General features: G+C 42.3%; 1 protein-coding gene across 2 annotated transcripts; it reads left to right on the top strand.

Annotated features, from left to right (window-relative positions):
• Nucleotides 1-12,925: 12,925 nt before the first annotated feature.
• Nucleotides 12,926-21,116, top strand: LOC135464855 (uncharacterized). 2 transcript variants are annotated; one of them, XR_010443686.1, is made up of 4 exons: nt 12,926-13,165; nt 13,849-13,929; nt 14,301-14,337; nt 20,522-21,116. XR_010443686.1 is itself a non-coding variant. In XM_064742422.1 (3 exons), exons 1-3 carry the CDS (start codon nt 13,806-13,808, stop codon nt 20,805-20,807), a joined length of 447 nt encoding a protein of 148 aa, XP_064598492.1. In that variant the 5' UTR covers nt 13,672-13,805; the 3' UTR covers nt 20,808-21,116. The 2 variants fall into 2 exon arrangements, 1 of the variants encoding a protein (XP_064598492.1); XM_064742422.1 differs by lacking the exon at nt 12,926-13,165 and having other exon boundaries at nt 13,672-13,929.
• Nucleotides 21,117-27,291: the final 6,175 nt, after the last annotated feature.

Below are 27,291 nucleotides of genomic sequence, written 5' to 3'. Positions count from 1 at the left end.
AATATCATGGATAACTTTGATGAAATGGACGAGGCAGTAGTGCTGTCACCACAGGGGAAGCGAAAACGTCAACCCAATGTTCAGCTCGCTCGAAAGCGAAATCAACAAGGTATAGTGGCGAAAACTGGGACCCTCGTGTTTCATGCCGACACAACAACACCTTGTGTAAGGCCAGCACATTGACAGAAATGGATTTGAAGTATATAAATGGCCAGCTGTATGCGACCAGTGACAAAGTTAAACAGGATGCAGTTTTGTTATCCCATATGGACATTGGACAGGTGAAACGACGAAGGCATAGGGTACAGGACGAGGACAAGCAAAGGAGCAGGGGAGTGACCACAAAATATAGCGTTTTGAAAGAAACCCAGACCAAGATTCCAGTTTGTCAGGCATCATTCTTAAGCATCTTTGGTGAGTAAAATTTCGGTAAACAGTGTATTTTGTAGCGCGAGTGGCCAGGGTGCATATTTATTATTGTTTTACGGTAAATTTATTTAATATTTTATTTTTTTTTTGGGTTGGTGTGTCTGGGGTTGGGTGTGGGTAAACACTGGCTTAGTTTGGCAGCAAAATGCTGCCTCTCATCAATAAAGGATGAATGGATCCTATTCTCGTCAATTGTACTTTTACGTCTTTGGCATAGTTCATCACCACGGCACCGGCGGACCCCAACAGACAGAGGATGTCCACCTATACACATGGCTTGAACATCAGAACGCCAAAGACAGCAACATGATAGCGTCAGCTCTGCGTGATTACCTTGGTTCAGTGGTACAGGCTGAGATCGGCCGAATTAATCACATTCACTTATTTTCTGATTCTTGCTATGGGCAAAACAACAACATCAACTTGGTTTCCATGTTGTTTTCTTTGTGCAGCGAACAGTACTCCCAAAAGACTGTGGACTATTACTTCCCAGTACGTGGGCATAGTTTTCTCCCTGCCGACAGGGTCTTTGGACGAATAGAACAGGATATCCGAAAGAAGGATACCATCTTATTGCCGAATGAGTATGTTGAGATTCTTGGACGACACGGCTTAGTGCCTGAGTATGGAAAGGACTGGCAGTGTTACGATTTTAAGGGAGAGTGTGCAATGTTTGTGAAAAGTCAGAGGTTCTTCAAAATAAGCGAGGCAAAGGTGCTACAAGTGCAAGGAGATAAGCTTGGCTTCAAGAGCGCCTACAACGGGGAATTCTGCCAACACTCCCTTCTGAAAAGAAGCAAAAAATGGGCACATTTCAACCCATCCATTCAGTATGACATTAACTGTGTAAAGGAAGCAAAGAAGCGCGATGTAATGAAGCTCCTTGATGAATTGGGAGTGGGTCAGGATGTGCGCGATTACTACGAGAACGCCCTCTCCAATACCAGCGCCGATGAAGCCGTACAGGATCTTGAAAATAGCGAAGAGGACTAGGATATAGTTCAACTTTTGACAGATTTTGCCAACTTCGTTATTGTTAATTTAGGATTAACATTATGATCATTGTTTTCAGTTTTGTTCGAATTTATGCGAAAACAACGCACGCAGATTGGACTTACTGACTTTTGCTAACAAAACCGAGTTGGACTTACCGAGTTTTGCAGCCAAAATCAATTAGTGTTTTTAATTACAGCCTTTAGCGATAAAGCCTGATTTCTGAAATTCTGGTCTTTTGTGTACTTCCTTCCAACTATTTCAATCCACTTGTAATAAGGGAGGTAACCCAGTCAATTGATCCCAGAGAAAAAATCCAAATTTTGAGCAATAGAGGTGTGCTGGACTTACTGGGTTTTGCGCTTGAACTCTTCATATGTACATGTGTTTTCTACGACGTGTAGGTCACATGTATAGAGTATGTCTAGGGTATGCTTTGGTTATAACGTCTACACCCTTCTATGTTACAGAGACCCGCTTCATCTACCACCACCCCCATCACCACCACGTCCAGCAGCAGCAGCACCACCAACACCAACAAACCCAGCACGAGTAAAGCTAAAGTGAGTTTAGAGGTGGATGCCTCGCTGAAAGAAGAAAAGAAAAAACAAAGTCCAACGAGCCAGTTCGAACCCGACCCGGTACAGCCTCACGAGGCTGTCTTGCCGAGCGGTGACAGTGACGTACGGGAGTTGTACCAGCGGCATTGGCAATCGATCAGAACCCCTTTCCATCGCCACAAACCAATTCAAGACTGCTATAATTACCGACTGAGTGATCTTGGCGCTATCCCAGTCTATGTAGACGAGGTTTACGAAGACCAGCCGACTACCTTCACCATAAATTACAGTTTCGGATATATCCTCCGCCACAAAGAGACGGGATAGGTGCAGTATTATTACCAGAGCACCATAAACGCCCGAGTACTCGACGCACCGTACTGCGTGGCGAGTCGGGCTGACCTGCGAGCATTCCACACCCAGCATATCCTTACCCAAGACCCGCTTACCTGGGCCCAAAAACAACGCCCCAATACGAAATGGACCGTCGACCTCATCACCAGCGTGATGTTTTTCGTCCACAAACTCCCCCATCAGCCTATCGGTAAAGGTGGGATACCGTTACCCTCTTACCTGACGGGAAACAAGGGGTTACATACGTTGGTGGGTGGAGATCATGGTCCTTACAGGGACTATTTGTGTTTGTTTCGGTGTCTGGTCGTCCATCTAGACCAGGCTGACCCCAAAAACTGTGAACGCCAGGCTGGGGTGTATTACCACAGGTATCTGGAGGAAATGTAGATGGAGCCGAGGTATTTCCGCGGGGTACCGCTCAGTGCGCTGGACACGGTGGAAAGCCTGTTTCAGGTGAACATTCAAGTCTACCAGCTCATCCCCATGGACAGGTCGTACTCAGCACAACTCATTCACCGCAGTGCCGAGCGCTATCCTCCCCCTACCCTGCGGTTAAACCTGCACCAGCGGCATTTCAGCTATATCAAAGACATGGGGCGTTATGCTCAATCTTTCACCTGCCAGGTGTGCCATAAGAGTTTTTGGACACTGCGGGAGTTACGACGGCATGGTCAAACGTGCACCGACGCCATTCGACGAAAGTACCCGGGGGGTGTCTTCCGCAATCAGCCCACCATTTTCGAAACGTTGGCGGACATGGGGATCGAACTCCAGGACGGTGACGACTGCATCTTCCCGTACCGAGCATGTTACGACTTTGAGGCGTATTTGGCCCCGGTGGACGACGCGGCGACTGGTTCGACGGAATGGACGGCCCAACACATCCCCATGAGTGTCAGCGTCAACTCTAATGTACCGGACTACGACCACTCCGTGTGTTTCATCTCCACCGGCGATCTCCAGGCACTCGTCGAGGACATGATGGCTTACCTCAACGAAATCAGCGAGATCAGTAGCGCCTATCTCCACGAGCGTTATGCTTACATCCTGGACGCGTTAGACGAGCGGATCGATACCGACGAGAACGGGTACGGGACAGATTCGTGACATATATGGACCATCTCCCCGTCCTCTGCTTTAACTCGGGTAACTACGACCTGAACTTGATCAAACAGCAGCTTTACCCCCTTCTGGTCCAGAGCGGTGATTTGGAGTATGTGATTAAGCGGAACAATAATCACATGGCCCTCACCACACCGCAGCTGAAATTTCTGGACATTCGGAATTACCTGGCCCCGAATTACAGTTACGACAAGTGGGTGAAAGCTTACGACTGTCGCGTGACCAAAGGGAAGTTTTGTTACAGCTACATAGACTCCCTGGCCCGGCTGGAGGAAACGTTCCTGCCACCGCAGCATGCTTTCGACAACGATCTCACCCACCAGCCGTGTACGGACGCGGAGTACAAGACCCTACAGACGGTGTGGCGAGAGCACGGCATGCGGACCGTCAAAGACTTGCTGCGGTGGTATAATAACCTAGACGTCATTCCCTTCATGGAGGCTGCGGAGAAGATGTCGGTGTTCTACCAAACCATGCATGTCGATGTCTTCAAAGACTGCATTAGCATACCAGGGCTTACCCTCCGCTACTTATTCCATGATTTACGGTCCGTGTTCACCCTCGTCGGTGAGAAAGACAACGACATGCACGAGAGAAGTTCGTTCCCTCCGGCACCGCCACCCGTCTGGCTGAAAAATGGCTGGACTGGCAGTCACACCAGCTGGGGGTATCGATCCGTCACCGACTGAACCACACCGAGAAGCGGATCGGTAACCGACAACTCCCCGTAGACGGGTTCGCCTATATGGACGGACAGCCTACTGTTTTTCAATTTCCACTATCACGGCTGTCGCCTGAATCATGCCCGACCGGGGGAGGTACGTTACAATGAGCGGTGGGGATTAAGCCCCCAGGACTTACGGCGGGAGGTGGATGCAAACGACGCATACATCCGCTCCCAGGGCTATCCGTTGGTAGCGATATGGAAGTGCGAGTTCCACCACCAACGGACGACAAACCGAGCCTTACGGGCCTTCCTGCAACAATACGGTTTACCCCCGACACAGCGACGGCCCAAGACACAAGCTCAGCTCATGGAGGCTGTCATTCAAGGCCAGTTGTTTGGATTCATGGAATGTGATATCCACGTGGCGGACCACCTCAAAGCGGACTTTGCTGAATGCTCACCCATCTTTAAAAACACCGAGGTGAGTCCGGCTGATATAGGCCCCATCATGGCAGAGTTCGCGGCTGTGAATGACATCATGCCCGTACCCAGGCGTATGCTGATCGGGAGCATGTTTGGTAAGCAAATTATTACACGGAAATTATTGGAGAGTGTCCGGTGTCGAACCGTCGACCCCATCGATGAGGAGACCTTTGAAGTGACGAGTAGCAAGAGGACCATTCGTTACAATCTCCCCTTGCAAATAGGGTGTATGGTCTACCAGTATGCCAAACTCCGTATGTTGGAATTTTACTACGATTTCATGGCTCGTTTTTTCGACAAGGCGGATTGGCAGTACTGTGAGAGGGACACAGACTCTGCTTACATGGCTTGGTCTGACCCGGACTGGGAATCCCTCGTCAAACCCGAGCTGCGAGCCGTGTACGAGGCGGAGCGGGATGCGTGGTTACCCCGTCGCGACCATTACGACCACGATAAGCGTACACCGGGGCTTTTCAAAGTCGAGTGGACCGGTGACGCCATCGTGAGTTTATGCTCCAAGACCTATTACAGTTACGGCGGGGAATCCAACGCAAAAGATAAACTCTCCTGCAAAGGTGTGAGTGCTCGAGGCGTGGACAAGGCCGTGTACCTCTCTGTGCTGCGCGACCACCAAAGCGCGAGTGGCGTGAATCGGGGGATGCGAATGCGGGCAAATACGATGTACTCGTATACCCAACATAAAGATGCTTTCACATACTTTTACGGGAAGCGGAAAGTGCTCCCCGACGGGGTGGGCACCACCTATTTAGATCTGTAGAACGGTGCTAGGTATACCCTGCTCCTGTCTTTTTTTTTTTCATGTTGGTACGGATAATGCGATAAACGACTCGTAATGACGTAAGCGGAGATTTTTTTTGGAACTGTATTTTCACATAAAATGTGGCCATATAATGTTCTTCTGCAAGAAACAAAATATAAACATTACAGTTACACTAATCACAATTTTCTCTGTGTGTAGTATATATCACTCGATATAACTCTATAACTTTACATTACTGAGTGTGTTATGTCTTCATCATTACACTTAGTCTGGCTTTACGCACCCCCCACCCCCCCAGTGGTGGGTCAATATTCATTCCAACTCATTTAACCACATAAACAGTAATTAGCAACATAATTCTTCAGTGCATACATAAGTTCAGAGCAAATACAAATTAACTGAGGTTAGGCTTAAAACCATATCACATCAAAACATGTCAATAAACAATCTTCGGCTACACCGTTTGTCATATGAAAACAAGTCTGTCATGGAGTGTCCATTTGTCGTTACTTTGGAATGTTTGCTTGTATAAACTTATCAAAACATCGTAATATTTACCACCACGTTAAGCAGACATTTTGATGTGTACTCTACCTGAAGAGTAAATCTCCGTGGATGTACAAATGGATGCTTCAAATAATCACAGAAAATAACGTGTGACCTTCGCTTATGGAAGTAAAATCTGCTTCTAACGCAAGAGCAAACAAAGGGCAATAACTGCTGCTTGATATGCTGTAGCTAGTATATCTAACAAACCCTCCCGGGGCGAACAAAGTGTTTGTCTCTGGGTTAATCTTGCTCTAGGATAGGACAACACTTCTGTACGGAACGCATGTACTCCCCGTACTGTGTCTTGACTTTAACATTACAATCCATCCTGGCCTTGATAGGTTTCAACAATACGTCCCCAGTTCCATTTACCACGTGGAACGTTGATCTTTGTCAACAAGACAATGTCATCCTTTTGGAGTTGTCTCCCTTTCCTCTGCCACTTGGATCTTTTTGTTAAGGTAGGAATGTACTCATGGACAAACCGTTTCCAAAACTGTTGCACTAACATCTGCACGAACTCGAATCTCTTGCGAAGGTTTCTTCTTTCCTGGAAAGGTCCTTGAGGAACTGCAGACGTGGCTCTGCCCAGCACAAAGTGATTTTGTGTAAGAGGCTGAAGGTTATTCGGAGTAAATCCTATTGGTCTCGAATTCACCAAATATTGGACTTCGGCGAACACTGTTGCCATTTCATTCCAAGTTAAAACTTGCTTTCCAACAGCTACTTGTAATGCTCTCTTTATCTGTCTGATGAGGCTTTCATAGAACCCTCCTTGGTGTGGGCTTAATGGAGTAATAAATTTCCATTTGACTTCATGCAACGACGCAAAATCCATGAACTGCCTTCGTCCTTCCTTGACCAAAGCCTTTAGCTCCTTTTGTGCTCCAATAAATGACGTTCCGTTGTCGGAGATGATGGTGTGTGGCCATCCATGATGAGGTACAAATCTGCGTAAAGCTTGCAGAAACGCTTCAGTGGACAAATTGTCCACCATTTCCAAGGTGTACTGCTCTGCTAGTCGCACAAGTAAATATAGCTCCCCACGTCTTCTTGGACTGGTTTCTTCCGTACTTCAAGAAAAACGGGCCAAATAAGTCAACACCTGTCACTGAGAAAGGTGGTTCGAAGGGGCGAAGTCTGTCAGAAGGTAAATCGCCCATCAATGTCGAATGAGGCGGCTGTCGAAGTTTTCTGCACATGGTGCACTTGCTGACGATGTTCTTTGCAATCTGTCGTCCTCGGAGAATCCAAAATTCCCGACGTGAATCGCATAATGTTCTCTCTGTTCCCGCATGACAGGATTTGGCCTGGAAATCTCGCATAATCAGCTTTGAAATATGATGATCTGATGGAAGCAGTATTGGATGTACACTCTCGTAAGGTAATTGAGATTTCTTCAGTCGACCACCAACTCTGATGATGTCACTCGTGACGAAAGGACTCAAATCAAGAAGTCTGGTTTTCCAGTCATCCATATATTGTTGTGCCTCTTTAATTCAGTAAAGTCCTGCCTCTTCTACTTCTGAACTATGCAACGGGCCGTCCAGACGGTCTTGTGATCTTCGCCGAATGTTATGGATAAATCTAAAGCAGTATGACGTCACACGCAACAGGCGCTGCCAACTGGAAAATCTCTCTGCATCGACCACGGGTTCCTTCTTCTGAACAACACAGATATATTTAACAGTTTTGCACTCTGTGTCCACCTTTACGGTCTGTGATGGTTCAGTCGGCCATATATCTTTGTCCTCTTTCAGAAATGATGGTCCATGCATCCATCGACCGTTGATGTCTGCAGTTGCTATTCCTCTACTGATGTCATCTGCAGGGTTGAGATGTGTCGGTACATATCTCCAGTGTTCTGGGCTCCATGTGCCTTGAATTTCTGCCACACGCACTCCTACGAAGAGCTTCATATTGATGGATTCTGTGCGTAACCAATGCAATACGATTTGCGTATCTGTCCACAAAGTCACAGAAGATGACTTCACTCTCCTTGACAAAGCATCTAATGGCATGGAAAACGTAGTTATCACGGACTGGTTCTCCAAATATCGTGTTCCTCAAAGAATCCATAGTGATCAAGGAAGGTGTTTTGAGGCTGGGATAATCCGAGAGCTATGTAAGCTGTACAGGATAAAGAAGACCAGAACAACCCACAGGGAAATGGACAAACAGAGCGATACAACCGGACCCTGCACAACTTGCTCATCACCCTGCCTGCGGATCGGAAGCGGAAGTGGCCTGAACATCTCGGAGAATTGTGTTTTGCTTACAATTCCACACCGCACAGTTCTACAGGATACACACCTTATTACCTTCTCTTTGGACAGAACGTAGCTCTCCCGATCGACAGACTGCTTGGATTAGACCAAGATGAGGTTGATGCAGAAGCAGCTGAGAACTGGGTCACAAGGCATCAATGTCGTCTGTGGCAAGCCCGTCAACATGTGCAAAATCAGCTTCGAGTGAAATTTGGCAAGCAGAAGCAGCGTTATGATAAGCAGCTACTTAGTCTGCCCATCCAGGTTGGCACCCAAGTGTATTTGAGGCAGCATCTACATGGTAGATGTAAAATGCAGGATAAATTCGGAGAGACACTTTTTAAAGTCCTGGACAGGAACGAGGGAGTCTACCTTATCGAAGCTGCAGATGGAACAGGAGATGTCAGACGAGTTGGTAGGTCAGAGATTACACCTGTTGAGTTACGAGTAGTCGAACGCTCACCAGAATCTGGAAGGAGACCCGCAGCAGAAACACCTGCATGCTCGCAGGATGCGGAAACCCATACTACTGTATTTCCTCCTGTGATCTTTCTGCATCCAGAGTGGAACACAGATTTGGAACTTGAAACTGTTGTACCATCCACAGTCCAAACTGAACCCTGTGAAGTTAGACGCACTCGTCGTGGTGGTGCAGGAACTCACTCCAATCCATATCACTTCCCGCGTTCTGTTTGCCAATAAGGTGTATGACGTTATGTAAAGATGGTGTCAAATCTCAGTTTTTCTTATTTTCTTGTATTTCTGTCTTATCATGAGGACATGATAGATTTCTGGAGGGGATGCATGTAACGGGTATCTACTGTGTGTAGATGCGATGGTTGATTGTGAGTTACCTCCCTTGATGTTAGTTCTCCTATGTTGTTGTGGTTTTGCTGGGTAGCGGAAGGCGGGGAGACGACGCCGGGATTGCGTCATAGTCTTTTTCTGTCTCTAACTGTCTCATGAACATGCTAGGAGTTTGATCGCTCTTGGTAAAATGTCTTTTAAAGTGTAACGGTTGAGATCTGCGATCTTTCAAGCGCTCCATGCTAACATGTGTGTAGGTCACGTGGCTATCTGTTATGCAATGTCATGCAAGTTCTGACAATCTTTTCCAAACTGCTACTCTGTAATCTTAAGTAGTTTTATAGAAGTTGGTGATGGTTAGTTGATGCTGTTTGTTCAGACCACAGTGATGCGCCGATCTGACATCACGATGACATTGAAACATGTATTAAACATGCATTTGTATTTTCGTAAGCCCTTCATGTACCAACGTTCATGTTTCCTTTGTACTGTGGGTATGAACCATCACTAGAGTATTGGTGTTAATACAGCATAATTGTTACAGAATTTTCATGAGTTCTGATGTTAGCTTTATTGCATTACAGGATAAGATACGGCCAATGTAGAACATGGTTAAACCCTCCGGATATAGAGGTAAACTCTGTCTACTACAGTGTGCTTAAGTAATCCTTGATACGAGGAGTATGTTGTACTAGTACTTACTCAGTGTCTGCATTTACGGTACTTGTAACATAGGTTATAAACTACAAGTAATGGGTTTTATCAGCATTTTAAAGTGCGTATCCATACACGGATATGTTTAAGTGGTTTAAGTGTGGCCTTTGTCATTATGGCAAATAGGAATTACAGTGAGCTTAGTTGTGTTGATCACGAAAAGCATTACTACAATGTGATTCATTTAAGCGGTTTAGCTTTCAGATTCACTTATTTTGTGAAAGGCCATTATGATCACTGTAATTGCGTCTTAAATCACTGTGTAGCTAAAGGAAGTGTTTGTTACATAATTTCGTAGTGAAAGTCTACTTATACGGTATTATTGTTTCAACAACCAACAACATTTCATTTTATGGTCGTACAGTAACTAGTCATCATTAGTACTTCATGTATTTCATTCATGGCATTTAATACTAATTGTTATTTCAGTGTGTCAATTATTGCCGTTTTCCCAATTAATAGTGTTATGTTTATCAGTAAAACCAGTATAGTTTCACAGAATGTAAAGATCCAGAGGTTGTAAACAACCGTTTCACTATATAACAAGTAGAGTAAAAGTAAAGAAGTATAGGTCAATTAAGAGCATTTCCTGATGTATTTAACAGTTAATACGTTGCATTAGGCTTGCACATCTAGATACATTTATGGCCATAGTTCTTTAATTGTTATCAGAATTGGGCTAAGTTGAGAACTAATAGTGTAACTGGCTTTGTCACGCACATGTCCCTGATAGCATTTATTGACTAAAAAGTGTAGTCTAGGGCAGTACATGGGATAAATGTACATGTGTATACTGGAGAGAAAGAGCTAACACAATGAGTGCAACTATTGTGAAGTTGACTCTGTATTTTCTGCTTGTTGTAGGGTTTTTCCATCTGGACAATAAAAAGAAATCTGAACTGGAGTTGGAGTAATTGCTTCCCTCGAATCCTCCCAACTAACATATGCAAATATGCAACACCAGTCTACTCTGCCTTCCAGTTTTAGAGATGGGCCTTCCACTTAATTTTATACAGTCAGCATAAAATTAAACTCTACTTTAGAAATCTAAATACCAAGTGTCACGCTAGACTGTCTGGTTCGCGTGGCTTGAGGAATATTGGGCGACGTGGAATAATGTGACGATTATAGGACCCACAGTGATCTCGCAAGCTGCGTTGTTGTGATAACATTTAGCTGACATAATGTACATTCAAGTTTACAGCACGTCATGGGAGAAACGATTACAGTTTTTAAACGACGATATTTTGAAAACGCATTTAAATGCGCTATTAACCGCCTCCACGTAAAGTGACTACACTAATTCCATATCTGTACTAAGAATAAATGGAGACACTTACTAAATCCGTTTCTGGTATGGAGGTGTTTAAACACATTCTCCTTTGAAGCCAAGGTTTTTAAACATACCAAGCACTGGAATTTTCCTTCAGGTGTCCTACGATAAGCTATATCCTTATTACTATTCACATCTGCCGTTAAACTTGCCATCTTTCTAACAGCATGATGTGATAAGAAATCGTCCGCTAGGTGGAGCGCGGATCGATTGACGCGGATGGCCGTGATTGGTTGAAAAGACCGCCTGAATTAAGCGCCAAATTACACATTGCAGACGACACTTGGGCAGTGTAGACACGCACGACAAACTCGGAATTTCTTGTTCAACATGTTTTGTGTTGTAGAATGGACCGACGAACATTTGTATGACATCATATCGTGTGGGGCGATAATAACTCCCAGAAAGGAGTTCAATCAGTATTGTTCCGGAGAAATCATACAAGCCAAATTTATGGGTAAATTGTATCCAGCAAGAATTGTCCAGCTCTCTGGTAAGTATTTCTCATCACTCTTTCAACTGTCGATTTTCCATAAATAAAGATGAAAGATTTGCTTCCTTAAGCAGCTTTCTTCATTTTTTCATCGTTTATGTATAAGAAAATATAGGCCCTAACTGTTTAATGTCTGAGTGCTAAATTCAACAAAATCCTGCCTCCGCCCAACATACGAATGGTTTATTTTAAGCCTAAATAGTAAGGAAAACACGTCGATCATGACGAGGGATAATTACTGAAATGCACTGGTTACGTGATGTTTATGCATTATTTCTGCTTACTGCAGCACTTTCTGATTGATGCCTTCGTCAGAATATCTCGTAGGCCTATATTAGATAGGGCTATCTATCTGATCAGCTGTAATTTTAGGTCATGTGTATGTGGCTTGCTGTCAACCGTCCCATTCTCCTAAAAACAACAAAGAATGAAAAAGAAAGATCTGACATGCTAACAGTATACATGCACAGATTCAACTTTTCTTTCAGACAGGAAAGCCAACTTAAGCGACCAGCTGGACAACATCATTCTTCAAGACAGAGAATCAGTCAGCAGGACTGGTTCCCTGCAAGCAACCTGTGAGTATATATATATTCGAATGTATGAAAATCCATTATTGTGGCTGATCGTGCGTTTCCCAAGACTGCCTGGTTCCCTCGCACAATAATGCTCAGGACATGGTGTAAGTGAAATGTTTTTGAGTAATGTATAAAAAATCCAAAGTAAACAAATCTAATGTTTGGGAAAATATCACAGATACTGAAGCTGTCGAGGAAATCTTTTCATTATTTTCATTTGATTTTTGTGAGAAAATACACAACTTATTGGGAAAAACTGTTAATTTGATTGTTATATTTTTATGCTGTTGTCAGTCCCCTTGTAAGGCAGCTGTAAACACCTACATCAAATGCAATGATGCTTGCTGATAATGCTATGATAGCTTGGGAGCCTTTGTGCCTCAGTTGGTTAGCGCTATAGCACAGAGCGTAATGACCCAGAAGCCTCCCACGAGTGCAGTCGATGCGAGTGCCAGCTGTATGTGGGAAGGTCTGCCAACAATCTACAGATGGTCGAGGGTTTCCCCCTAGCTCAGCCCGGTTTCCTGTCACCTTAAAGCTGGCTGCTGCCGTTAAAGTCAAATTATATTGAATATGGTGTAAAATAAATAAGTAAATAAACATAACGATAGCTTTTCATGTAAAGATCTTTAGTGTAATACATCTACATTTTTGTGAGAGGAAGCAGAACACTAAGAGCATACAGTATCAGAACATTTTCTGCCAAATTGAGTGGGCTGCCAGCTGTGTGTGAAAAACACATTCTACTTATACCATGCAGTGCTTATGAACTGCTGCTTGTCTCACTGTGTCCAACTATACATGTATTGAAAAAAGAATTCAATTCAGCTGTCTTAAGCAGGTAATGTACCCCATTTCGTTTAGTGTATCAAATTTGCTCTATACAGTTTAGCTTTTATTCTGATGTACTGAATTGCAATGTTGAATTTAAATTACTTACTTACTTACTTGTTTATTTTTCCTTTCAAGTGCCAGACCCAAAACCTGTAGAGCCTGAGCCGGGACCAATACTTGTGAATGATTTCCCTCCTGCTGGTAGGTTTCCCTTCCCGAATGCTTGGTCACTGCTAATGCATAATATACGCGACAGTTTCCCCCAAATGGAGGCGCATTAAGCATTACAACTGCGGCGCATAGCAATACAAATGCTGTTATGAAGTTAGTTTCAAATATGAATGCCTTGCTTATATGCTGTTTGTAGATGTTCATGTCTGTTCAGTAGGGAGTGAAATTTGAACATAACAACATCAAAACAGTGTGCTGCCCTTATGTTATTACATGTTACAGTCACGGTCAACTTGAAACATTTACATCACAGCTTATAACAGCTGATATCTGCTAGGTGTGCTATATCTGATTGGTCAATCCCTCATAAGTTTAAAGGCATTAGCGCCTTCAGATCCTCAGTCAGCAGCACAATACTCCACAGTTAGAGATAATTCAGCAACAGATTCAAACAGAGAGAATTTTATCGTCTTTGTACATCTTAACGGTATCTCAGTCATGAGTTAGCTTTACTTTTTAAGGAAGGTCTGCCAGCAATCTGCAGATGGGAAGGGTTTGATCCAGGTTCTGCCTCATTTCATAAAACCATCTTATAAATGAAATATTCTTGAGTATTGCATAAAACAACAATCAACATGATCAAATAAATAAACTGAGCAAATATGTTCAAATGTACAATGTACGTGATATTCATATCATTTTACCCTCCCCAGATGACCCATTAGAGGTGCCTGGACCATCACATTGTGCCAGTGATAGTGCATCCAGTACACCTGGATATTTCACAGAAGAAGGTAAATAAATACGAGTTCTTAGCTCCAAACAGCAGCTATATGCATGACGTCGGTCATAATCTTTAGTGATATTTGTTCATCCGCATTGCGGGTGCATTTATGAAATGCACATGAATAACTGCCAGCTTTTGATGACAAAGCACTAACACTTTCGTGTATTAGTCTGTGACTGTGAAAAAAATAATATGGTGGCTGGTCTAAACATTACATAGACTGAAACAAGACCTGAAAGCAAAAATTTTACTGGGGATAACGATATACTTGAAACAGTGAAGTCAAAGGTCTGTGCAGATTATGAGTATATTGCTCCTGATCGGCACATGTTGAAATTATATTTTCGATTAAATGTCTTTTCCATTTTCTGTATACAGGTTCGACAGATGAGCAGACTGGATTTGCAGAAGACAGGTAAAAGTTTGTATGACTATGTCAGTGGTCTAACTTTAAGTGAGAAAGAGGGGTATTTCCTGGAAAAATCTAGCAAATAATTTTACAGGTCTACAAGTAATTTCTGGCCTCTTTCAGTGTGCCCCCGTGGGGTTTCCGGGGTGATAAGAATAGGACCTCAGCCCTCTAGGCAAGCTTGTCGTAAAAGTCGACTAACCTAGAGCTCTCCTGTGTGAGCCCGGTGAATATAATAGGCTCACATCTTCTCGGTTGTGTGAGAGGCAACCGGGAAGCGACCTGTTTGCCGTGGGTTGCGACCCGTAATCTACGAGGACGGGATCCTGGTGGCTGAGGGCGTGTTGGTCTTGCGAGATCCTCACGCCCAACACGCCACTTTGGCCCTTACTTGGAGAGAGACGGGAGGTCGGATGGGCCCGGTCCGATCAATCGGCTTGGTCATGTCTTGCCTCTGCGTGGTCCCAATTGCTTCAATAACAGCACATCATTTAGCGAACAAATGTTATTTCTGAAATATCGTTTGCGGGACTACGTTTTGAGGCGGTGGCTCATGGGTCAATCGAGTAGATTGAATTTAACCTTTGGTATAAATCAATCTGTTCGAGTATACCTCATATGGAATCCTTGGTGTCTTTCCTGCCGGGTATTCCCAGGTTCAGGCATCGCCCTTGTTGGCACTCCGTGGTGGGTGGGGAACATATGGGGTGAAATTTATATCTATATGTCATGTCTACATTAAAACCTACTTTAAATATTTCGAATATAGCTAATAAATCTTCCTCTCAGCCGACTTTGTTTTTAAGTGCTGATAAAAAGAGGAAGTTGTCTGACTCACTGGATAACGAACAGAGCAGTTGGCCGGCTTTTATTGTTCTCTCAACTAAGAGTGAACAAAAGCCGGCTTCAAAAATTCACCCGTTTCTTTTGCAGAGGGCTCTCCAGGGCACAGCTGGAACTTTAAAAAACGTTAAAAAACTTAGATCCGGAGACATTCTCATTGAATGTTTCCGGCAACAACAGTCAAAAAATTTACTTAAATTAAATAAAATATCTGACATATCTGTTTTCACATCCCCTCACCATTCCCTGAACAGCTGTCAGGGAATCATTCGTGACAGGGATGGTGATATAGCTGACCTGACTGAGGAAGAAATCTGCCAAGAACTAAATTCACAGGGTGTTACCAGAGTGAAACGCTTCGTTACGAAGAAATCTGGTAACCTCTTTAAACTTAATACATACCTGCTTACCTTTAACACTACCTCCCTTCCATCTCATATCTACGTTGGCCCGTATAGGGTTAATGTGGATTTATATATCCCCAATCCTACACGTTGTTTTAATTGCCAACGATTTGGTCATGGCAAGGGACAATGCAAGAACAAACTCATTTGCTTCAGATGCGGCAGTGACGGCCATGAGGGTTTCGACTGCAGCAACACAGTTAAGTGTTGCAACTGCAGTGGAGATCACATGGCCCCCTCAAGGGACTGTCCGCTTTTCGTTAAGGAAAAGCAAATTATCAACTTCAAAATTAAAAACAATATCTCCTATCAGGACGCCCGGAAATTAGCCTCACTTTCTAATACTTCTCTACCGACTTCGTTTGCCAATGTGGTCAAGCGAGTAGCAACTGTTGCTACTCAAACCTCTTGGACTTGGCCCATTGGAAACGACAAACCTAGTTATGTTTCTGTGCAACTTCCATCTCAACCTTCATTTAGTTCTTCCTCAACTCAAACTCCTTCAAAAGAACAAATAAAAACAGTAAATAGTATAGAACACCCTGGTAAACCAGCTGAGCCCAATTGCCCTAAAAATGACAAAAATAAGTCCAAAAGTCAATCACAAAATAATAATAAAATAACTAATAAACCTAGTGGCCCCACAGAGCGTCCCTCTAAGGCCACTAGGGATCCTATACAAACTTTTAATAAGTTTGGTTCGTTGGAGGACGTTGGTCCTTCAACATCAGATGCGGAGGTGATGGATATATCACCCGCATCAGGGAGATCTTCCAGCCGATCTCCACGAAAGGGTCGTCCTCGATCAAAACATAAAGCAAAATCTCCTATACGTCTCCCTCCATAATGGCGATATACGACAAAATTATACAGTGGAATTGTCGAGGCCTGAAGGTAAATTTTATTGAAATAACACAGCTTGTTCAATCATTAAATCCTATTGCCCTGTGTCTTCAGGAAACTCACCTGAAGACATCTGACAAAGACAAAATAACTCTTAAAAATTACTCATTATACAGTACGTACTCGAATGAAGAAGATCGAGCTGCAGGCGGCTCCTCTATCTTCGTCAATAACAATATTATTCACAGCCCTGTTGCTCTGCATACAGAGCTTCAGGCTGTGGCCGTTCGTGTTTCACTATGTGAAACAATCACATTATGTTCAGTGTATATTCCCCCGAACATTTCTTTGTCAGCTTTGCAGTTAAATAATTTAAAAGAACAGTTGCCAACACCTTTTATACTTATGGGAGATTTTAATTCCCATAACCCCCTATGGGGCAGTAACAACATAAATGATAAGGGCAAGATAGTAGAAAACTTCTTATCTAACGAAGAACTGTGTTATTTCAATGATGGTTCTAATACCTATTTACATCCAGGTAACGGCGCTTATTCTGCTATCGATCTCACTATTACAGATCCATCACTTTTCCTTGATTTTTCTTGGAGGGTGCATGACGATCTTTGTGGTAGTGACCATTTTCCTATAATCCTAGAACATATCACTTCTAATTCTTTAGAACGTGTAGCTAGGTGGAAATTCGATAAAGCAGATTGGATTGCATTTGAGATGTTCTGTGAGGCTGACATCACTCCAGAGAATCTCAATGCTGCAGAAGATCCTCTTTTAAAATTTAATGAACTTATATTAACAGCAGCTGATAGAACCATACCTAAGACCTCGACAAATCCCATATCCAAAAGTAAACCCTGGTACGACGATGACTGTCGCAAAGCCATAAAGGATCGCAAAAAGGCCGAGCGCAGATTTAATCATTGTCCTGATAATAATAATTTAAACCAGGTCCGTATATTCGGAGCTAAGGCTCGCCGATTAATTAAGTCTAAGAGACGTTCTTGTTGGCGGAACTTTGTTTCGGGCATTACGTCAAAAACACCCATGCGTAAGGTCTGGAACATGGTTCAGAAGCTTAAGGGCAAAAACAACAAAGCCAAAATTCAGCATTTAAAAGATGGCGATACCCTATTAACATCGCCATCTGAAATAGCGAATAAAATAGCTGAAACAATATCTCAGAAATCTTCTTCTGAGAATTACACTTCTGAGTTTCGACGTATTAAAAAACATAAGGAGAAATTTAAATTGCCTTTTTCTTCTAAGAATTTAGAAGATTATAATCGTCGTTTTTCAATTGAGGAACTTAAAACTTCTCTTAAAAAGGCACACGATACTGCGTGTGGCCCTGATAATATATATTATAAGCTTCTGAATCATTTACCATCTGAGCCACTTGAGACTCTCTTAGATTTACTTAATGACATTTGGCAAACTGGTAATTTTCCGCCGACTTGGAGGGAGGCGTGTATTATCCCAGTCCCTAAACTGGGTAAGGATCATACTGATCCAAATAATTACCGTCCCATAGCTCTTACCAGCTGCGTCTGTAAGACTATGGAACGGATGGTAAATGATAGGCTTGTTTGGTTTCTTGAAACCAACAAGTTACTATCTAATATACAATGTGGTTTTCGTCAAGGTCGATCTACTTTAGATCACCTTGTCCGTTTCGAAACTTTTATTCGTGACGGTTTTATTAATAATGAACATGTGGTGTCGATATTTTTTGACCTTGAGAAGGCCTACGACACCACATGGAAATATGGTATTTTAAAGGACCTTTCTGATATGGGTCTTAAAGGCCGCTTACCATCATTTATATCCGAATTTCTATCTGATCGTCAGTTTAAGGTACGGGTGGGGCCCACTCTTTCTGATTCGCATGAGCAGGAGATGGGTGTTCCCCAGGGCAGTATTCTTTCGCCAACACTGTTCAGCATAAAAATTAATAGCTTAGCTAAAACGTTGACATCTGGCACTGAGGGTTCTTTATACGTAGATGATTTCCTGATATGCTACCGTGCTAAAAATATGAATAACATCGAGCGGCAACTGCAGCTTTGTCTCAATAAGATCGAGAAATGGGCAGTTGCCAATGGTTTTAGATTTTCAACATCTAAAACCGTCGGTATGCATTTTTGTAATAAACGGAAATTCCATCTTGACCCTGAACTTAATTTTTGTGGTAAACCAGTAAAAATTGTTGGAGAAAATAAATTTTTAGGGTTTATATTCGATAGAAAATTATCATTTATACCTCATATTAAAATGCTTAAAGCTAAATGTACAAAGGCTCTCGATATAATTAAGGTCGTGTCTAACACCGATTGGGGTGCTGACCGATCAGTTTTACTTAATTTACATCGTTCTCTGGTGAGGTCTAAATTGGACTATGGATCCATCATTTATGGTTCCGCTAGGAAGTCGTATACTAAAATGTTGGATCCGGTCCATCATCAAGGTTTGAGGCTCAGCCTTGGTGCTTTTAGAACCTCACCAGTAGAAAGTTTATACGTAGAGGCTAATGAGCCTTCTTTACATCACAGGCGTGTAAAACTGAGCCTTCAATATGCTGCAAAGCTTAAAGCTTATCCAACAAACCCTGCCTACGACTGTGTTTTCAATCCATCATATGTAGACAAATATAATAAGTGTTCTAACAAGATCCCTTCGTTCGGTGTTCGTGTTAGGGACCATATTGTGGAAGCCAACATTAAACTTGGGGACATAGCTCAGGTGTCTTTTCCGGAGTCCCCACCATGGCTTTTTCCACAACCTAAATTTATATTTGATCTACGTAAATATAATAAATCAAATACAAATCCTCTTATAATTCAACAAGGTTTTGCTGAAATTAAGGCTAAATATTCGGATTATAAATTTATATATACTGATGGGTCAAAGGATGGGGACAGGGTTGCAGCTGCAGCTGTCTTAGAGCAGCGAGTTGCTTCTCTTCGTCTTCCATCCTCGTCTTCAATCTTTTCTGCAGAGGCCAGGGCTATACTCCTGGCCTTATCATATGTCTCTTCTGGGCATGCTCAGAGGGCTGTGATATGCAGTGACTCGCTTTCCAGCCTTTTGGCAATACAGAATAATAAATTTAAAAATCCGTTGATCTTCGAAATATTAGCCATACACCGAAAACTAATTAAAAGAGGTAAAGATATTGTATTCTGTTGGATACCAAGTCATGTTGGTATTCATGGAAACACAGTCGTGGACAGGGAGGCCAAAGCTGCCCTTACTAAACCTTTGTCGAAAGTTAAAATACCATATAATGATTTTAAGTCTAATATTCTTAAATATATTTGTCGCCTTTGGCAGGGTGAATGGGATCTGCAGGTTTACAATAAACTGCATGTCATTCATCCTGTCATTGGCTTTAATTCATATACACTTGATATGTCTCGTAGAGACCAAGTCGTTTTAACCAGATGCCGTATTGGACATTCTCGTCTAACACACAATTTCATCTTGGATGGGAGCAGTGCTCCCGAGTGTGTTGGATGTGATGCTCAATATGGCATCAAACATATTCTGGTTGACTGTGTAGACTTTGCCCATGTTCGGCAAAGGTTCTACACAGTCAATTCTATATATGATTTATTTGACAGCATCGCTGGCGATGTTGTCATAAATTTTTTGAAGGCCATTGGCCTATATCATAAAATATAAATTTTAATTGTCATAAATATCTATATATAAACATTTATATACATATAGATTGATACATGTAATATATAAGCCTGGTTTTCGAGTTTTAACTCTTATTTTTTCTTTTATGCGATTTTAAACATGTCTGTACTTTTTATTTTACTTTTGATGTTCATATTATCATATCGAAAACCTTAACCGTCTCTTGTTTTCACCTTGTTCTCGCCACGATATGGCTGAAATATTGCCGATGTGGTGTTAAGCCATAATCATTCATTCATTCATTCTTTCAGTGTGCTGTAGTTAGTGACTTTCTTTGTAATATTTCAGAGAAAATTGAAAATGGTTTATTGTATATTTTGATTTTTGATTATAAGCATAAGTTGAAATGCTTTGAAGCATGTATAATTTTCCTTTTTAAGGTCAACTGAGAAGCATAAACGAGAGGATATGGATGTAAAGTACGAGTTGCAAAGTCTGAAGTCAAAATACAAAAAACTGAACCACCGAGTCAAGATGCTTGAAAAACAGTTGGAGAAGAAGCTACTAAGGCAGGAAGAAGATGATGCCAAGGATCACTTTGAAAACCTTATGAAGACAGTTGTGTACTTGAAGGAGGAAAGGGAAGTTCTAAAAAGTTTAACTCTTAAGCTGTTTGATAAGGATGAACTTGTCAGTAGTTCCATAAGTGGTAAAAGATCTGCTTAAAGTGGGGATGTAGCCCGTACTCCATTAGATTCAACAAAATTATGTTTACTAGAGCGCTGCGTACGCCAAAAGTGCCCAGAAGTAACCCATAAACAATTTATTGAGAAACTACAAAATGTTCAGAAAGTACTTCGGAGAGAAAAAAAAACAGTAATGCATGTAATGTTCAAGAAATATTCAGTAAAGGAGTTTTAGAAAGGAATTCATTGTTTGTGTTTTTTCTTTTCATTAAATTCATGAAATATTGCAACCATGTTTAATGAAACTGCTGATTCGTTAATGAACTGTTCAGGGATTTTGTGTCATGTATAACCGTTCTTCATGAACAGTTCACTTTGGTATTAATACAGAATTCATGAACTGTTCACTATGGTATTAATACAGAATTCATGAACTGTTCAAGGACGTTCTTGTTTTGTTACGTCTCATAGTTCATGAACAGTTCTCAAATTGTTAATTTACCAATTCCAGAACTGATCATGAATTGTTCTAGGACTGTACATACGACTAAGTTCAAGAAAGTTCATCAATGGTTCAAGAAAGTGGACATTTCATGTTCATACATTTTCATAAACGTTCAGGAACCTTGTCATGAAGTTTGATGTCCGTTCATGAATTTAATGTATGAAATGTTCATGGTGCTTTCATGATTAATTCATGAACAATTCATCATGTTTTCACCGGGGTACCCATTGTTGTGATAATTCAATCAGGATGAGATTCATGTGATAAAATAAAGATTTTATTTACATTCAAATATTGCCTCTTCATTACATCGAACAAGGCGTGACAGGTTTCCTCCACAATGACTGACAATGTCCTTTCCCCTATCTAAACTAAAATGAAAGGCTTGGGAAAGTTTCACCTGAAAAACAGGTTGGTAAATAATTAATAAATACATTACTTAGGTCCACTTGTTTAGGCGTACCCAGGTGATTTTCGCAGAACTGTAAATGATTTTAAACATTATCCAGTGCCTGTATAAAAACAAGCAATCAGTTCATTAAAATTCAGTGGTCATTTATGCAACACACCACAAGGTATACTGATAAGTTCAAATGTGTGTGTTACTGAGCACAAAACTCTTTACCATGGAGTGTATAAGCATTGTTATGTATGACTGATGGTTATGGCAGTGTTGAATTCATGCTCATGGAAACATGCCATTCTTCCATCAAATAATCAACCATTGTGCACACAAATAAACTGTACCTGTGGCAAGAAATCTCAGCGTTGCCTCAAGCCTTTCTCCAGGTTCAATGCTTGGACGCATGTTCGTCTCTTGTTTTCTAATTTTGGGACCAACCATAGACAAAACGTCTTCAAACGAATCACGGTCCAGACGATGGTATCGTCTAAACATCTCTGGGTCATCCCTCTCAAAATCTGAAAGATAACGGATTTTAAATACAGGCTTTTAATGTACCATGGCGCTACATGTCTATAAATACATCAGCTTTAACAACCAAGATAAATGGCACAGATAATGTTTTTCTTTCAAGCCTGCAATTCTGTTTAAATATTTAGGTTTGTAAAAAGAAGTGAAACAGTATTTCTAAGCCTTTACCTTTTAACAATTTACATGATCAGAATAATTTCATGCAAAATATTGAATAAAAAGAAAAATATCAACATTAAAACAAGGAATTTGCAATGAAATTCGTTTTTAAATTGATTTACTTATGTGTAGACTACAAATCACGTTTACTTTGCCAAACTCATCTTGTGGGACAATCACATGAAGCTGTGAAGACTGTGAATGGTGGTTGTTTGGGTGTAAACGTCATTCTTCATTGAACCAAAGCATTTCGATCTCACTTAGCATAGAGGACTACTTTCTGAAATTTGATGGGACATTATCTTGTGGATGTAACCTTCTTTACTGAAATCATATCCTCTGACAAACTGCCTGTAGCGTGACATCTTCTTTGCATCTGACGCCCGATCCCTGATGGGACCTCTGATGTCGGTTTTAACAGGGAGATGCACTGACAGGCACTCCTTCAGCAGTGTTGTACGCCTTGCAAATGCATCCATATGACGATTTGTGCCGCAGAGTTACTGGCGCCATCTGTGTTGCCAAGTTATGACAATAATGTGTTTATTTTTAGGCTTAAAAGCTTAGGTAATCCTGTTAGCACCGATATGTATGTAGAACAACGTCGGCAGAACAGAAAACATCAGTACGTTAATGCTTTTGAGGACAGAATATGCTATGTAAGGTGAAAACATCAGCGGTTCACAGCCTAATCCATGTAACGAAAACTGGTCTCTTGGTAATTCCCGTAAGTTTGCGAACAGCCGTCTTCGTCAGTTCACACTGCACCACTCCTTGCCACGTGGCATCTAACTTCTTCACTGTGCGACATTTTCAGACGCACTTACATATGTTCAATGGTTCGAAGCGTAGGTCATGCCGAGTAGATGCCTTAAGTGGGGACTCAATACTTAGATTTGAGAAGTTGATACCACAGGCGTAGGAAATCCACCACGTGTGGACCGTCTTCAACAGAAGACAATCATGCATAGTGCAGTCAAATCTTGTATATTTTTGACTACTGCCATATTGGGACATGTATGTACACGTTACATACATTTGAAACGGCATTGCACCGACTTCTAACGAACAGTAGACTCATGTTAGTTTTTATTACTAGGCTTTTTGACAATGACCTAGATAACAGTTGCATGTAGTGTGTAACGTCTATTTTTAGCCTATTTGAGATCGTTTCGCTAAATAATGGCAACAGTGGCGCCATCTGTGTTGCCAAGTTATGACAATAATGTGTTTATTTTCAGGCTTAAAAGCTTAGGTAATCCTGTTAGCACCGATATGTATGTAGAACAACGTCGGCAGAACAGAAAACATCAGTACGTTAATGCTTTTGAGGACAGAATATGCTATGTAAGGTGAAAACATCAGCCGTTCACAGCCTAATCCATGTAACGAAAACTGGTCTCTTGGTAATTCGTGTAAGTTTGTGAACAGCCGTCTTCGTCAGTTCACACTGCACCACTCCTTGCCACGTGGCATCTAACTTCTTCACTGTGCGACATTTTCAGACGCACTTACTGTGTGCATGTAGCCTACATGCCAACGGTTCGAAGCGTAGGTCATGCCGAGTATATGCCTTAAGGGGGTATGTGGGTCAGGTATGATTTTCTGACTTCTTAAAGAAGTACAAAGCTCCAAATATGTTTAACATGTTGACTGCCAAGGACGAGTTATCTCGTCGTCATGGGTGACCCGTATTCTGCCATGGACGAGTTAACTCGTCAAAAAGTATGGCTCACCAAAAACTCGGTTTATAGCCTATATTGTGAATGGGGTTGTCCAGTGCATTAATCCGCTAGGGGGCGCAAGTGTCTATGAGTTGTTGACATCAACAATGGCGGACGCATTAGGCAGTAGGCTAAACACGATGAGTGATAGCGAGTGAACTCGGTGATAATGCCACAGTATTGCTGTATGCCTCAGTGTAAAAATGCATCTGCAGGCCATACTTTTCCGAGAAACAAGCTGTTAAGACAAAGGTGGAATGTGGCGATAAGAAGGGTCGATCCTGTTACTAAAAAGCTGTGGGAGCCAGGTCCGTGTGATCGTGTGTGCGGGGACCACTTCACTGTAACGACTAGGGTAGGGTGGGGCAAGACGCACACCCTAAGCGCAAATGGCTCTGTATCCACAACATCTCTGCTAAATGAAAAACCATTCCACACAGAGATAGCCTATAGCGTATCCTGTACGTGCCCAATGGCATATAGGTAATAGCCTTTCTTTAGGCGGTATAGAGACCTGAACATTATCAACACAAAGTGGGCGTTTTGCCTCAGGTGTTGAGGCAAAACGCCCACAAGTTGGGGCAAAATGGCCACGGTGGGCGTTTTACCCTTCAACACCCCAGACTGGAATAATCATTCATCATAAGCATACCACTCTTGTCGGATACAATACCAGCATTTTTGCTTTATTCAGAAATCCTCAGGCATTACAGGAAATTGTATCTAATGGCGGTCTTGTAATGACAAAACAAAAAGTACATTCAGTTCATCCAAAAAAACCCCAAAAACTTGTTGAATCGACTGAAAACATTCTGGTTAAATTGGCTGAATCTCGTTTAATCACTTGAATCTTCTGAATCCTGGTCAGATTCACAGTTCGGACATAAAAACACCTTTTCCCCGTTTGTACATTCTTCATGTGCCCATTGCAGACATGTTACACACCTCACCCAAATTTCCCTTGATTTGGAATTGGAGAAAGGCTCCCCACAAATCAAACAAGGCCATACTTCGTCTTCGTCGCTGCTGTCTTCACAGGCGTCCTTCGTCTTTTCCACAGTCCCTTTTCCCTTCACATTTCCCTTGCCATTCTTCTTTCCTGAGCTATTGACGGCAGCTCTCCTACCCCTCTTACCCTTGCCATCTTTTGAAGATTGTTTCTCTTCCAGCATTGCCTTGTACGGAGATGAGGTTAACAGTGCCGCACCTTCAGCTTTCCTCTTCCTTGCTCGCGAGGTTGCTAGCTTTGGAGTCGGTGACAAGCTTCGAATTAAGTTCTGCAGTGCTGTTGAGCCTGAAATAAACAAAGGCGCCCATTCACTCTCAAGACAACAATATAACTTTCAACAATATATGAACCAGACAAATTAAGTATAGTTTATAATAGAAGACTCCCTGTATGTTGCAAAACACAGTCATTTAGCAGGCCTACACACTTAGTACAAAATACGCTGTCATAGAGGTTAATTACCAGGTACATCTTGAGTGCTGGGGCCTGGTGCAGATGGTGGCGGTAACTGTGTAGCTTCTTCACTCGAAGAACTAGAAGTTTCTTCCTCGCCGATGGCCGCGCTCGGCTGTTTTTCGGTAGAACGGACAGTCCCTGTCAATTCTGTAATGGGTGTATCCTGTCCATTAGCTGTCTCTCTCTGGGGTTCAGGTTCATCTGTCACTGCAGCTGCGGCGAACTCACTATCTGGAAATAGGTTCTCATCAAAAGGCCATATTCCGCAACATGCGAACCCCCCAACAGCCTTTTCAGGTGTTGCCGACTTCAGGTAAGCCTTGCCAAATATAGCAGCCATTTCGAAGAATGAAATTCGCTTCCCAGGGTTGGCAACCATCCACGAGTCACATGCTGCATTATACCCACTCTTGAGGGATTTGAAGTACGTCCTGTCTAACGGATGCATCTTGTGTGTACTGTGGGGTGGCAGAGTTAGAAGATGCAAGCCATGCTCCCGTGCGTAGGTAACTGCCGCCAGTGTTTTGTGACTGTGGTGACCATCAAGAATAATTATTTGCTTAACATCTTTTGAAGCATTTGTAAAGTTCACAAAATGCTCCAACCACCTGAGAAAAAGTTCTGCGTCAGTCCACCCATTTGGGCTTGCATAACCGACTGCTTGCGGAGGTGCGCCGGCCATCAACGCATCGACCATCCTCTTTCGGGGGAAAATAAGCATAGGGGGTACATACATGCCTGCAGCATTCATTCCACAAATCACAGTCACCGTCTTGCCACGCTCTCCACTTGTCATCCGGCTCACCTGTTTCATGCCCTTGGTGGCAAGAATTTTCCCTGGCTTATGTACGCTTGTTATCCCAGTCTCATCCATATTCCAAACACGGGCAGGTGTAAATTCCTCAGATTGAAGCAACTCCTTGTACACACCGAAAAACTGTTGAACTTTAGGTTTGTTGAACCCAACCGCCCTGGAGAGATTAGTTCCTTGAGGTTCTCTAATGCTCAAATTTTGATGGCGAGTGAGAAATCCTGAAAGCCAGTCCTTCCCAGCCATTTTGCGATCATGACTGAATGGGTGTTGCAATCCAACTGCCTCAGCCAGCTCGTAGGCGAGTCTTCTAACGTCTTGTGTGGTCAGTCCGTAGAGAGACTTTTCCATATACTGAATGTGGTCATTTAGTTCTTTCTCGAGATTTTCTGTGAGGATAACACGATGTCTACCAAGACGTGAAACACCCGGATTGGCCACCAGTCGATCCCTGTGGCGTCTTATGGTCCTACGGGGAATATCAAATTCCTTCGACGCTCGCAGGAGTGGCATACCCCCTTTCACTGCTTCCAAAGCCAAAGTAAGTTGTTGGTTCCCGTATTGTCCCCTAGTGGATTTACGTTTGTATTTCCTCACCATAGTGAAATCTGAAACAAGCGTGAGAAAATATTTTCCCATTATAAGCCGTATCACACATCCCAAAATATATGTTATATATATACACGTATACCATAGATAGATTTTATTAGATGGAAAAGATGCCTTTGATACCATTTCATCAAATTCAAAACAGTTTAGGCTTTTTTTACCAATCCTCGCAAACTAGCTGCCCCGTTTTATCACAAATGTCATCCAACCTTAGGAATTTGTAAATATGTACATAGATGTATATCCCTAGGTAGTGGTTATACATTACAAACTACTGGTATTTACTACACATATTATTTGCACTAACGTTAAAAACT

This window comes from Liolophura sinensis, chromosome 4 (genome assembly GCF_032854445.1).
Source record: "Liolophura sinensis isolate JHLJ2023 chromosome 4, CUHK_Ljap_v2, whole genome shotgun sequence".
NCBI lineage: Eukaryota > Metazoa > Mollusca > Polyplacophora > Chitonida > Chitonidae > Liolophura > Liolophura sinensis.
The sequence above is the reverse complement of the archived record's forward strand: the minus strand, read 5'-3'. Positions and strand labels throughout refer to the sequence as shown.

Excerpts from the sequence above, each read along its gene's own strand:
- LOC135464855 (XM_064742422.1), top strand. The coding sequence starts at position 13,806 with ATGTACAATGTACGTGATATTCATATCATTTTACCCTCCCCAGATGAC. Across the intron at positions 13,930-14,300 it reads TGGATATTTCACAGAAGAAG|GTTCGACAGATGAGCAGACT; the intron begins GTAAATAAATAC and ends TTCTGTATACAG. Across the intron at positions 14,338-20,521 it reads ACTGGATTTGCAGAAGACAG|GTCAACTGAGAAGCATAAAC; the intron begins GTAAAAGTTTGT and ends TTCCTTTTTAAG.